The 14,851-nt window shown below is 32.2% G+C and overlaps 1 protein-coding gene across 1 annotated transcript in view; it reads left to right on the top strand.

The window, feature by feature from the left end:
* The window catches only part of LRP1B (LDL receptor related protein 1B), a 1,912,798-nt gene that overhangs the window by 1,821,951 nt on the left and 75,996 nt on the right, over positions 1-14,851 (top strand). Inside the window, exons 80-83 of the mRNA XM_008055101.2 lie at positions 1,920-2,036; positions 3,672-3,845; positions 5,835-5,960; positions 10,785-10,949. Of these exons, the coding sequence (XP_008053292.1) occupies positions 1,920-2,036; positions 3,672-3,845; positions 5,835-5,960; positions 10,785-10,949 (582 nt within the window). The remainder of the gene's footprint in view (positions 1-1,919; positions 2,037-3,671; positions 3,846-5,834; positions 5,961-10,784; positions 10,950-14,851) is intronic.

Genomic DNA, 14,851 nt, shown 5'->3' with positions numbered 1-14,851 from the left:
CTCAGCCTTCCAAGTAGCTGGAACGACAGGCGCGCGCTACCACGCCCGGCTAATTTTTTTATTTATTGTAGAGATAAGTTCTCGCCTGCCCAGTCGGGTCTCAAACCCGCGGGCTCAGGCAATTCACTCACCTCAGCCTCCCAAAAGCGCGGGATTACAGGCTGAGCCATTGAGCCCGGCTAATTGTTTTCTTCTTTTCTGTGATTACCAATTTAGTATTTCTTAAGGGTAACCTTAATTTTTATTAGGGATGGGCTTTTGTTTTATCTATTTATTTATTGGTAGAGGAGAAGGAAGTGTACTTTCAATTCTTCTTAGACAACTATTTTAAACTATAATGGCAGCAACAGGAAAGTGTATCATTCTAGGGTTCATGTTACTTGTAACTACACATGAAAATCCAAAAACACAACTCCTAACATGACTCCACATGCAAATCAATCACTGAGCAGAAACTAGTAAAACATAGACCACTTGATTGTTAATTCATTTCCCAAAGTCTGATTGGCCACAATACATCTCTATACCTTACTTGAGGAATAATATTTAAAGTTAGTTTGATCACATTTGGGTCAGATCTATATATTTAACTGAAGGATTATTTACAAATGATTTTTTAAATGAATTTTAAAATTATGATTATTAAGTCTTGGTCTGTCTGCACAGTAATGTATGTTTAACACAGGTTCAAAAATACCTTTCATTTAGTTTCCTTGCCATTGAGGTGTGCCTCAGTTGTTTATTGAATGTTCTGATTGGGAAAGCTTGTCAGCTGCTAAAAGTACTTAACTTTTGTTTTGTGTCAAAGTATGTAATATGTCATATCTAAAGACTAACTCTGCAGTAGTTGGAAACTGCCGGGGGTGGGGAGTGGGATGGGATTGGCAGTAGTGGGAAACTGCCAAGGGGAGCAGGGCACACCTCATCAACAAGGATACCTGCATAATGAACATTTGTATACCTAACCCTGAATTGTACCCCACATCTTCAAAATAATTTTTTTTTTAAGACTAACTCTGTGGCAAAAATTAGACTACAACAGTAAAGGCTTATAGAATCCATGTGTCATAGATTTTACTCCTCTATATTATAAGAAATTTACTATATTAGATATTCTAAGTGTTTATTCTAAGTGTTTCTGTAAAAAAATGCTGGACTTCAATTACGTTTAGGAAATAAAAAATACAAAAAATAAACATATAGAAAAACCTGATTTTTAACCACATATTATTTCAGTCCATTGTTATTCACTGACATATACCTGTGATGAAAATAAAGGCGAGAAGTCTCAGAGCAAATTAATGTAAGCACCCCTAGAACTTTAACTGAAGACTTCACTATTCATTCTTTCCTGTAATAAGCTTCAATTTTAGTCACATTAAACTTCAGCATGCACACAGGTGTTCAACAACAGTGTAGGTCAACTCTAAATAGGTAAAAATGTCGATGATTAAGTCTACTAACCTTTAATTTTCTGAAAATTGTACTATTTTCCTAAAGGTATTCAGAAAATCATTAATTATACCAAATTATTTTAGATAATGATCGGATAAGCAATGTCAATAATGAATTCATTCAGTGTACATTATAAAGATAAAAACTGAAATTTTATGGAATAGTCTATTAAAGAATAAACATAACTAAGAAATGGGTAGCATGGACAAAAAATTATTGCGGGTAGCTTTTTATATGCAAAGTAGCATTTTTACTATAGTTTATTACATAAATGCTATGTAATCTGAACACATGTTTGAGACAAAGATTGTGCTATTTTAATTTATCTGATTTCCAGAGAATTATGATGTATACCAGATAATTTCTGTGATGCTTGAAGAAGAATGACAACCGTAATTCTACAATAAGAAGCAAAAACATATTTTTACATTTATTTTTATTCTTTGTGTGTGTTGACTTTGCAGGTCTGGCTGTGGATTATTTTAGTGAACGCATTTATTGGGCTGACTTTGAGCTGTCCATCATTGGCAGCGTTCTGTATGATGGCTCTGATTCCGTGGTGTCTGTCAGCAGCAAACAAGGTGTGGATGCACTTTTGTGTTCATTGTCATTTAGAATATTAAATAATAATGCATAAATATGAGTATGAAAGCTTTGCATTCTGGATTTCCTTAAATTCTTTCTTTTTAAGATCTACCACTCTTGCATTTACTTAAAATTTTCATTCCTACTTCCATGAGAAAGAGTCCAGGACAGAATAGTTTATTGACCTGGACAAGCAAGGACATTGCTGCCCCAGACACAGAAAATAATTTCATTTTCTTGCTTTTCTGGCTATTCCATTCTGAGCAGAACACGTTTGGCTGTCAGGATTAACACTTGTAAACACTAATTTTTATTTCAAATTGCAGGGGCAGTGAGCAGGAAATGAATCCTTGTAGGTAGTAGGCATCATGGTAACAATTATTACTAGTTAAGGATACCCTTATCCAAGTGAAAATCAGTGTAAACAATGACAATTTAACTCTACTACTGGTGACCTCAGAATACATTCTTGTTCTTCTGTCACTGCACCCTTTTTAGACCTGCCTCTCTGCCTGCCCCCTATGTTTTACTCTCATTTTTTGACTCTCTTCTATGCTTTACACGTCCTCACCTGGCAGTACTTCCTGCGAAATCTAATTTATTCCCTTTCTGTTTCACTTTCCTTTTCCTACTCTAACCTCTTCCTGCAAACTGTTTTCTACCACAAATTATTCATTACTGTGTATGCACTTGAATTTACAGAATATAGTTTTGCTTCCAGCTTTTGTTAAAAAGAGAAAAGTTTTAAGTAATTAAATCCAATTTTTATTGTGCTTATGCCTAAAGTGCATGTGTGTTTTCTATTAATGACCCTAGAAGAAAAAAAAGTCCATATTTCTGTAGTTGATTACAAGAAAACTAATCTGTTTCAGCTTTTACTATTTCATGAAACACTGAAGAAAATATATTAAAATAAAGAGAATTTATATTCAACTACCTTTAGATAACTTTAAAACCATATAAATGTTATCATTTTACCAGTTTCAAGTTTCATTTTCAATGTTAGAATAATTTTTGATACAATTTCTTAAGGTAATAGTCAAAAATGTGAAAAATGATGGCTACTTATTTTTAGCTTAACTAGTCAGATGAATGATTTTCGTTTATCAGTTTTTTAACCCATTTCTAAAATAGACAGTTGTAATGTCAAATATTATTTTTTGATTTTACTCTTTAAAATCAACTCATGATTGCTTAATATATCAGTCATTCAGGAGGTATAATTTGATTATTAATTTGGTCCAGAACACAAACTGAGTTCTGTGAACTGCCTGTTTTTGTGCTACAGATGAGGTTGACCTGTACATAGACTTTTCTTTTGTTTTCTAGCAGAGAAGACTACTCAGTAAATAATAAATCTCCAGAAAATGCTTTGTGGTGGTGAAGATGATTAAAGTAATGATAGAAATATTATTTATGTTCTGAGTGACTGGTTTAGTACCTTGCATATTCCTGCTGCTGAGAAATTAATTCTAACAACTTTACAGCTAATATTAAAAATATTCTAATTCTGAAAATTTATTTTTCAAGAGAAGTATTAGGATTTTCTATACGATATTGGATAACTCACTTATTTTTTAAGTGTAAGTCTATGCATCACAGCGTTCATAAACATTTTTTAAAAATTCCAGGTTTGTTACATCCACATAGGATTGATATCTTTGAAGATTATATATATGGCGCAGGACCTAAAAATGGTGTATTTCGAGTACAAAAATTTGGCCATGGTCCAGTAGAGTACCTAGCTTTAGATGTTGATAAAACAAAAGGTGTTTTGATTTCTCATCGCTATAAACAACTTGACTGTAAGTATAATATTCTTTAAATTTGTCTGTATTGGTAAATTTTTTCCTTATACGTCTCAAAAATATATTTCAAAATATCTTAATGATTTCAGTATCTTAGCCCCAGTAAGTTAAGACACTCTAATTGTGACAGCATTTTGCTATTTGACATCATTTAATAATTTTCAAATCATTAGAGTCAAGATATAGATGATGCAAAAGTTTCCATGTTTGCCATAACAGGAAACTTTTTCAAAATTTGGGTGTGTTTTCCTGGCATTACAATTGACTTTGCTATAAAAAAAAACTATGTTATTCTGTGTTTCTAAAATACTTAATAAAACTGTATGAATCTGTATATGAGCTAGGCAAGTAAGGAGGTTCATCATTAGCCATTTTGACTCTTATTACTGATAAGCAAGTAGTTTTCATAGCATTAACATTCAATCCTTAAATATATCCAAAAAGAACTCTTCCCAAGAGTGGTATTTTCTCTGATTTATTGCTTATGACGTTATTATTACTGTGTCCTAGAAGACAGTAGATAAATCATTGAAGTAAGTATCCTGAAAAGTATATTTCAAACATAGCCATAAAAATTATTGAAGAATAAAGTGGAAAAAAAATAGCATGGCTGAAATTCTAATGATCCATCTTTATGTATCAGGTCACTCTCCAAAAAACGGTTTGAGTCATTTATAATTACTAATTATTACAAATAAAAAGGAATTTTATCATGTTTATGAAATTATCTGGAAGGATAACAATTGATATTTATTCAAATCCATTTTGGAGACAGATTGAAACAAAGTACAGTTTCCTCAAAACTTACTCAAATTCTATTAAAAGTCTGCTGCTCTTTACCAATATTTTGGCATATAAGCTTCCAAGGTTAATATGAGAACATGTCATCTAATCCTCTAGTTCTGTATAACTCATATTTATAGTCAAATATTACCAAATTCATGTAGAGTAAATAAATAAAACCCTGCCTTGAATATATGTATCTATATGTATATATGTATATGTATATAAGCCACTTTTATGGCCACCAGTTCAGACACCTAAGTGCCATTCCCATTCCATTCTAATGAAATAATCTCTAGTAAAGGTTAAATATCAGCTATGGCTGTAAAAAATGTTGATTAGATATGAATTTAGACAAAACAATTTAGCTGCCTTGTTATCAACGGTTCTTGAATGCTTATATACAGTATTCTCTCTGGAGAAGACTTCCTATCAATTCATTCCACATTTTTTTCACAAAACAACATAGAACTCTTACATACACTTAACAATAGATCAATAATTTTGAAGTCACAAAATCATAAGACCTTTTATATAGCTCTTATATTAGAAACTCCAGTCTGGGCGACAGAGTGAGACTCCAACTCAAAAAAAAGAAAAACAATAATACTTTTGAGGATGCCATTCTTTTATGTATATGTGTATACATGCACACAAACTCCTACCTAATGGAAAATAAGTCATTTTAAACATGGTTTTTAGGAAAAAAGTCATATATTTTGTTTGTGCACTGAACTGACAAATGCATGTGGATTTTAAGCCTTTGTAAATACTAGGATTATATCGCTTCTGTTAGAATGGTCCTGAGAAGATCTAAAATGAAGGTTAGATCCCCAAAGACTTCAGTTGACTTAACGTTTAAACATAGTCCCTAACTGTACTTCTGTTCCTAAGCCCAACTCTTTTGCCAAAAAGAAATTAGTCACAAGGAAGAGTAGCAAAGTATAGATTTTAATAATTTCTTCTTCCTTTTAGAAAGTATAATTAAGGCAAAAATCCTATTAATGATGGACATTGGACAGTAATGTTTCTGCACCTATGAAGGAGAATGGTAGCATGAAAATGAAATACTCTCAGTAGAAATGTGATGTTACTTTTCAACATTGCCAATTAATCATTCCACCTTACTGAATTTTATGTTTTTGAGGCTTATTGTATACATACCTATGCATTTCTTTGTATTCTTTTGTTATGTTTAACCAGTACCCAATCCATGCTTGGATTTAGCATGTGAATTCCTCTGTTTGCTGAATCCTTCTGGGGCTACCTGTGTATGTCCAGAAGGAAAATATTTGATTAATGGCACCTGCAATGATGACAACCTGTTAGGTAGGTATACTTCATTATTCTGTAAATAATGAATTAACCCTTATAATAAATTTTTAATGACTCTTGAATCTACGAAGAAATACCCGTTACATCATCAATTTAGCTGCCTTGTTATCAAAGGTTCTTGAACGCCTGTGTAAGTTATTCTCTCTGGAGAAGACCTCCTATCAATTCATTCTGCATTTTTTCACAAAGCAGCATGGAACAGCATGAAACACATGGATTTAACAATAGATCATGAACTTTGAAGACAGAATCACAATACATTTTTATATGGCTCTTGTATTAGAGAGGGCAATAATATTTTTGAGGATACCATTCTTTTATGAGTTTAAACCCAACCCAAAAATCTATTTGTTCACTTAGTAAATTTACCTCCCTGTGTGCCAAACACTACTTTAGAAACTAAGTCTGTTTTCTCGGTGTAATGTACAATACTAGTACTCAATACTACTACTACGACTACTACTACTACTACTACTACTACTACTACTAAGTACTTTGAGAACTTATGAGCAAGGCATAACACTAATTTCAAAACTAAGAACCAACTTAGAAACAAAACTGATAAGATTTCTTCATTCAAGCAGTTTATATTCTAGAAGCTAGAGGCTGCAATGAACAATAATATGTTGAAACGTTATTTCAGATATTAAGTACTACATAGCAAAAATTTTTTAAAATGAAATTAAAAGCAAAGTAGTATAATAGGAACATGAAAGAAGAGATATCTTTTGAATATTAAGGTAGACTGACAATCAGTTGCCTCATATTTAAGACATTAGTCATAAAGGTACAAACTGTTGTTAAAAAAAAAAAAGAAAATCTATACTCACTAAATTTTATGCCACAGGCAAGAATAAAGTACTCCAAAATCACCTGAGGATCATAGCAAATATTTTACAATGAAATAAAAACTTAAAATCCCTTCATAGCAGGATTTCCTACCTTTTGTAATTCCCTCTGCCAGAATGAACACCTCACATGAACACTGTCTTTGCCATTAGTCAGCATCTCCACCCTAATATAGGTTTTTCTACTGCCTGTATGGGATTACAAGCAATCCGAAGATTTTGACCTTTTCCAAGCACTTGGTGTCTATAACTATCATAGCTTTTCCAGTTAATATATATTCTATAAGCTTTGGGTATGCAAAACTGAACAGGTTGAAAATATGAAGAATGATAGAAACACCAATAAGTAGATATTTGTATGGATAGTTGTTATATAAGCCACAGAAGAGGCAGAGTTAAAACTTCAGATGATTATCCAATTAGAAAATCAGTTAGAATTTCCTATAGGATGACCTTCAAACACTTAAGTAACTTTGTTGACTTTGAACTTTATACCAGCTTCTCTGGGTCTTAATTTCCTCTGTGTAACATTAAATTAATAATAAATACTACTTTACTACTACCACTGATAATAATAAATATTTTGAGGGCTTATAAGCAAGGCATGATTCTATGTGTGTTTTGTATATATTTTTTATTTTAATATTCACAAAGCCCCAGTGATACTATGCTGTAATTTCCCTTATTTTACAGAGAAGAAAATTGATGCGTTGAGAGGTTCATTTGATGGCCTAACATTACATAGTGAATGATAGTACCCAAAAGTGAACTTAGATGGTCCACTCTGTTAACCACCACACAAATATACTCCCATGTGTCTGTGTCACCCACAGTACTCATTTTCAGAGTTATTGGACATATTAACAAGAGCATACAAAAAATGCTTAGCACAATGCTTTGCAAAAAGACACATAGCACTCTAAGATAAATCTGTCACTATCAAGAAGGTAAGAAAATGAAATAAGTTTTTTGCTGCACTAAGTCACCAAATTATATTATTTTTATGCTTGAAAGTAGGAAACTTGTTTATCTAGATATGCACACTCATTCAAAATCTGACTTTTTTTGGAGATGTATTTTGCGCTTTCAGTCCTACTTAAAATAGAATCATTCCAGAAATATCCTTGCAGTTCATTCTTGTAATTTAAAAGAAAATCTTAAATTTAATCAGAGTGTTAAAAATATTCAAATTGACCTCTACACATATTATAACACTTGATAATAGACAATTCAGATCACTTGAGTTAGAACATAAATAAGTGGATTTCAGAATTATTGATTGGTGTAGATAAATGCCAATTAATTTTTTTCTGACATTAGCATTCGATATAGGCAAGTTTTCAGCTCTTTATAATTACTTGCCTTTCTCTAGCTGCTATTGTTAAATGATGAGCACACTGAATATTTTTAATCTTCATGTAAAAAATTTGAAATTCAAATATTGCTTATTTTGGGGGAAGTTTTCACCTGCTCTTTCCTATAGTTGATTATAATTACTAGAGCTTGGCTTCTGAGGGTGATTTAGTTATTGACAAAAGCAGTCTTCTTTTTCATTATGTAAGTATTACTGTAGGCTTTGAAAGAATGTAACTCCACTTCTATTTTATCAAGCAGTGTTGAACTTTTAAATGTCTGATGCCTAATGAGGCAGGTTATAGGGATGCAGATGCCCCAACATGTAGGAATGTTGACTATCTTTGTGGTGTTCGTAGAACTTACAGCTGAAAATGGGTAGCCCCATAATAATATCAGCTATGATCATAGTGCCTTAAATGTTTATCTTCACCGTTCACGTTTACAGCCTTTATTAGGACATATAATGCTGAATGAGTTAGAAAAGTTTGGGTAAATTTTAAATTTAGCAAGCATGTTTCTATTCCAAATATTTCTCAAGAGTCTGACTCCTATATTCAATTATTTTCTGGAGATTTCAATTTGCATTTGTATAGGCATCTCCAATTTAATATGCCAAAGCTTATTATCTTTTTGTTCCCACTTAGTTGTCCTAGTCAAAGACTAAAGAACCATCCTTAATTTTCTCGCGTTCTCTTTATACAACATTGATGTGATTTTTGCCTCTCAATTTCCTTTAAAATACATCCTTGTTTATCTATTCCATATTATTTTAGGTCATCATGTTACCTAGCCAGGATAATTTAGACAAAGTCCTTATAATCTCCCTGCCTTCAGCTTAACCTCTGTCAGTACCTTCATTATCAGACTTAGACTCTTTGAAGGCTCCATTATTATGGGATAAAGTCTAAGATCTAAGGATCTTCTCTTACTTGCTGCTTATCTCTTCATAGCATCTTACCACTTATAATTCCTTCATTCATGCTCTCTAAAGTCAGGTCCAATCACAGCGACGTTCACTTATTTCCTCCAATGCTAACCTTCTGACTTTCATAGATGCTATTCTGCTTGAATGCTACCCTTAGTCAATGTTACTTGGTCACTTTACCAAATGAGTGTCTCAATTGCCTTCTGAAATTTAGCAATACATGTTGTAGTCCCAGCCCTCTCAGCCCTTCATCTTCTTATTTCACTAGATATAGTAGAAAATTGCTGGAAGTCAAATTTTCATTTGTGTTTATGATATATGCTTATGTATATAATATTTGCAAAGTTTCAGAATTTCACCTTGTTTTCAAAATTATGATTTAATATTTGTGACAAATTCGGGTTAAGCTTTACACTTATTACTAAGGTCATTTTAAGGTGAAATAACTGAGTCTCAGATAAACTTCTGTGCCTAGCAAGTGGCAGAACTAGGACCTAAGCACAGGTTTCATTACTGCACTGTAATTTTTTTTTATGTTATACGTATTACCTCATGAGAGAGTTCTTCTTTTTACAAATGCAAACTTTAGTAATGCCAACCTGAAGCCTACCTACATGGAAAAGAATCAGAACTTTGCTGTGCAATGAGGCAAGTCTCAGAATTGTGTGGCACTACAGATAGTACCTATAATTTATGACAGTGATACTTGAATCCTTGTGTCATTTTAAGATATTCTTTAAGATGTTATTGTGATCAATGCAGTGACATATTCAAGTTTCTGCTATGAATGTACTAGTGTATCTTGAATAAGGAATATAGATTATTTTTATTTAACTAGTTTCACTATAAAATAGACATGACTTAATAGAAGGCATATTCTAGAATTAAATGCTATTAAAATATTCTCAAACATTTTGTTCCATTGGACATTGCGTCCTGCTCAAAGTAAGGCCATGTTTCTAATGGAGCAAGATCATATCAACACACATAGCAAAAGAACCTGGAAAATGATTCCAAACTAATCTTCATTATAAATCATACTTATAAAAATTATTTTTGTTATTCGAAGGAATGTCCAACCTTTCTTATTTTCAGTCAGAATGTCATGAAATAGATTGTATGAAATAATTTAAAGCTAATGATACATAAGGAAATGTTTCGGCATTGTTCTATCACTGTCTTGTACCAAATTTAAATGACTCTTAATCTGGGACATTTATGTATGGTTAATAAACACACACACACACACACACACACACACAACCACACACACACACACACACACACACGCGTTGTAGTAAGCTATGTTTGTCCACATCATAAAGATAATTTCTTGGTTGGAAAATATAAGCTATGGTTTATTCATATCATAAATACAGTTTCTTGGTTGGATATTCTTTTAGAAAGTTTCAGCAAGCTTTATTATTTAATATTCAACAAATAAAACAAATGGTTAGTAGTGCTTTAAATTTAAAGAAGAGCACAAGATAATTTAATAATTGTATTCACCATTCAATAACAGGAATCTATTTTTCTGTTTTCACATTGTATTTAATTTTTTTCTACTTTTGTACTTAGGGGTAGTTATTTTATTTAAAAAGTGCTAGCACTTAAGTATTTTATTTGAATTATTCTTGTCAAATTATCACCTGAAAAATATGTTAATTTGAACTTTTTTCTTGTGACTAGATGCTTCTTGTAAACTGACTTGTGAAAATGGAGGAAGATGCATTTTAAATGAGAAGGGTGATTTGAGGTGTCACTGTTGGCCTAGTTATTCAGGAGAAAGATGTGAAGTTAACCACTGTACCAACTATTGTCAAAATGGAGGAACTTGCACACCATCAGCTCTAGGTATATCTCTAAATGTTATTATATTTTCAAACTATTTGCATTTTTTCTTATAGGTGAAAAATATAATGAAAATAGATCCTGTTCCAAATGTAATTCCTGGTATCTCAACGAAGAATACATCAATAAAATTAAATTTAATAATTAATTCTACATAATCAATGGATTTTGTTCTAAATTTAGAATATCAAAGTTCAAGCCGTACAATTAACCAATGGTAATGATCATTACCATGTGTTGAGCATATGCTATGTGACAGGTGCAATGCTTATAGATGTTTTGACATGAATTGGAATGATTAGTAGAGTCAGTTTGTCAAGACTTACGTGTTTGACTCCAAAGTCTGAGTTTTTTATTACACAAAGAGTTTCCCAACTCCAAAAAATCAATTGTTCCTACAAATCCTGTTTATTTCAAATGAAAACAAACTATCCCAGAATATCTTAACAGCTTCTTCATTATAATTACTCTGTTGGCATTTCATTGTAGTATATAATGTGCTCTGAAAACATCAAGTTTCTACATGTTAGGGTACACTTGAGATTGTTATTAAGCTATGCAATAGTCATGCTTGTAAAAGTGTTCTCTGCAACACATAAATGAACATTGAAACATATTTTCCTACTGACTTCCATTAAATGTAGAATATGCTCCCATGAGAAAAAAAATAGCCTCAATGAATAATAAAAATCTAATTTGCAAATTCCAACATTCAGTGCAAGGGACATTATGCAACTATTAGAGTGCAATCTATGCACATTTAATTTTAGTACCATAAATGTAAATTTAGTTAGTCAAATGGAAAATCAATCTATATGATCTTCACATTCCCTACATGGTTAATTTCTATTGTACTGAAAATTCTCACTGCTTCTATTGCTTTTGCTATTCTTTGAAGCATTGAGCATAATGCTAACTGAACGAATCACTTGAAGAATTTTCAATGGAGTTTAGAGAAACCAAGCTGTTTCTGATTTGCATTCTAATAGTAAAAGTTGTATGTCTATAAATATTTTTGACGTATAATTAATTGATAATTAGGATATTCTAGCTACTTAATAGCAATTTGAAAAAAATTAGGAGGTCGATTGAAATACTAAAGGGAATAGGAGCCTTACCGCATATTTTTCTTCTGCTTAAGGAAAGCTAGACCATACAGTAAAGTCTATTTTACTATTGTAGGAAAAGTTATAGTGCACGGTTCTTTACTGAATATGTGAATGAGGATTCAAGTTCACGAAATGCTTGATTACATTTTAGTAACGTAGATAACATCTCCTTTAAGGAAGTTATTCTCATGCCAAATGAGTTGCTTGGCGATTTTATTATTTAATTGGTAACTTAATTTTCTTATTAAGATAATGAAAAATCATTGTTTTGTGGCTAGATGATTTACCTATACTTATATTTAGAAATATTTAGGCCAACTAAACTGCCTGAAATTCCAAAGTGTGGCTATCTGTTGAAACTGCAATGAATTCATAGGGACAAATCTCTACAAAATATTGAATTTTCTCTCCTATTAATGGATTCTGAATTGTATATAGATACTGAAAACCTCTTTTTTTTTTTTAGCCAGAGAGAGAGAAAGCAGGATTTACTGTGAGGACAGAAAAGCTCCCACAGTGGGAGGGGACCCAAAGGGATTGCTCATACTAAACAACTCTCAAAGTTTTGTTCAAATCATTTTTCTAGATATTCCTGCATTCTTAAAATATATATTTCAATCTTATAAATGCACCCAAATTATTAGATCTTGATTTACATAAATATGGTCAGAAAAATGTATTGCTTTCTTTTTTCTTTTTTTTTTGAGTTGGAGTCTCACTCTGTCACTCCCGGCCACTGCAGCCTCGACCTGCTGGGCTCTGGCGATCCTTCCGCCTCAGCCTTCCGAGTAGCTGGAACTACAGGCACGTGCTACCACACCCGGCTCATTTTTGATTTATTGTAGAGATGAGGTCTCGCCAGGTTGCCCAGGTGGGTCGCAAACCCGCGGGCTCAGGCAATTCACTCACCTCAACTTCCCAAAGGCGCGGGATTACAGGCTGAGCCACCGAGCCCGGCTGAAAAATGTATTTCAAGTTAGCAATACAAATGAGTTCTCATATGTATTCAACCTGAGATATGGTCATGTAGTTTATTGTTTTATAGTATCTAGTAATTAATAATAGTATAATATCCAATTAAGTCATTTGCAAAGCATTTTTCACTTTTAAAATGTGGCTTTATAAAACAATGTTTGGTATTATAGACTATAGAACTTCATTATCTCCACACAAATATTAATTTGTTAAACAAATCCCACTGGGCAATTCATGGATTTGTTCATTGTTAGTTTACTTATGGTTAAGCCTTTTGGCAAATTCTTATGTGGACACTATATAACTAAGGTTTGGGGCAGCCTTAATTAAAATTTATAAGTTTATGACAGTTGTATAGAACAATAATAATTGAACAAAGGAAATGTCACCAGTTAATTAAAAGTACACATCTTTAAGGCATAATTAAAATTTTGTATGTAGGAATGAGTTGTTTTCATGCCTTAAGGATTTTTTTTTTGTAAAAATGAACACTAAAAATAAAACTTATGAGTTCTGTTCATGTAGAAAAGTATTACAAAATGAAATATTTTAACAGTGATTATATCAACAAGGTTAGGTTCATTTTATTAGTTTCATTTTTATGACCTATTCATATGAGGATATGTTTAAGATAAAATTTGCTTTGGGCAAAATAATGGAAATCAGAGTAAAACAAAGTATTATTTAGTCATTCTTTCATTAAAAATAAAAAGGGAAAGCTTTATGAAAGCTTTTATTCATCACAGATATTATGACATTTATGCAATTAACAATTATAGTTGCAATTAATCTTTACTTTTATGAATATTTAGTCTCTAAGATATGTTCATGTTGTTTGGTATTTTCCTTACTCTTATAGTTCTGTTATTTGGACTTTTAAAGTTTATATCAAAGTGAATCAGAGTATCCTATATGGTTAATTTAGAGGAACCATGTTCAATGGTTTGTAAATTTGGAACAATATACCCAAATACTTTCTTCCACTGCTAAAATTTGGAGTTCCATAGTGAGGAAGCAAATCTTACTTTGAAAAGTTTGAAAATATACGAAAGCAAAGTTAGCTAGATTAAGAGGGGAAAGCACAACTTTGAATAGTAGGGAATTCATTTGTATTTAATATTTTAAGTGAATTCACAGGAATAAAACAGAAGCTTTCATTGTAGCTCTCTCTGCCACTACATCTGTGGACTTTGGCAGTGAAGGTTTTGTTCCCAGAAATGAATCAGAGCATGAAAGAGGTCCCTGTTGTGGAAAAGGGAGGAAAAAAAAAAAATCAGAATCTCCTCCCTGCAATGGGAAAGAGTCTTATAATAGGAGGTGAATAAATGAAGAGGATCTTTCTTCTCCTCCGTTCAAAAGTCTTCTGTCCTGACAACTGCCTCTAAATCAGATGGCAGATTGCTCAAAGGCAAGTTAAGCCAGGAACTTTTGGGTAACTTCTGAACGTCATGAAAAGGATGATCAAACATGTGCTGAAGACCCTCAAATTACACATGTACTTAGAATGTAAATTACACAACCACCTAATTATATCTTGATAAAAAGAGAAAATACATTTATACTACCCATCTTTGCTTTTCTGTCACATTTTATTTAAATGAGAGTTTTTAAAAATTTTAAGTTAAACTTGGTATCTTAACTCCAATATGTACATATTGATTATACTTAGGAGATGCTAAAAAGCTGGATATTTGGTTCAAATTGCTTTTTAAGAAAACAAGAGACTAACTAATGATGTTAAAATTTAAGATCCAACCGGGTTAGGTGGCTCAGCCTGTAATCCCGCGCTTTGGGAGGCTGAGGTGAGTGAATTGCCTGAGC

Source organism: Carlito syrichta, unplaced genomic scaffold (genome assembly GCF_000164805.1).
Source record: "Carlito syrichta isolate Samal-C Ts95f unplaced genomic scaffold, Tarsius_syrichta-2.0.1 Scaffold301673, whole genome shotgun sequence".
Lineage (NCBI taxonomy): Eukaryota > Metazoa > Chordata > Mammalia > Primates > Tarsiidae > Carlito > Carlito syrichta.
Note: the sequence above shows the minus strand (reverse complement) of the source record. Positions and strands in the feature narration are given on the sequence as shown.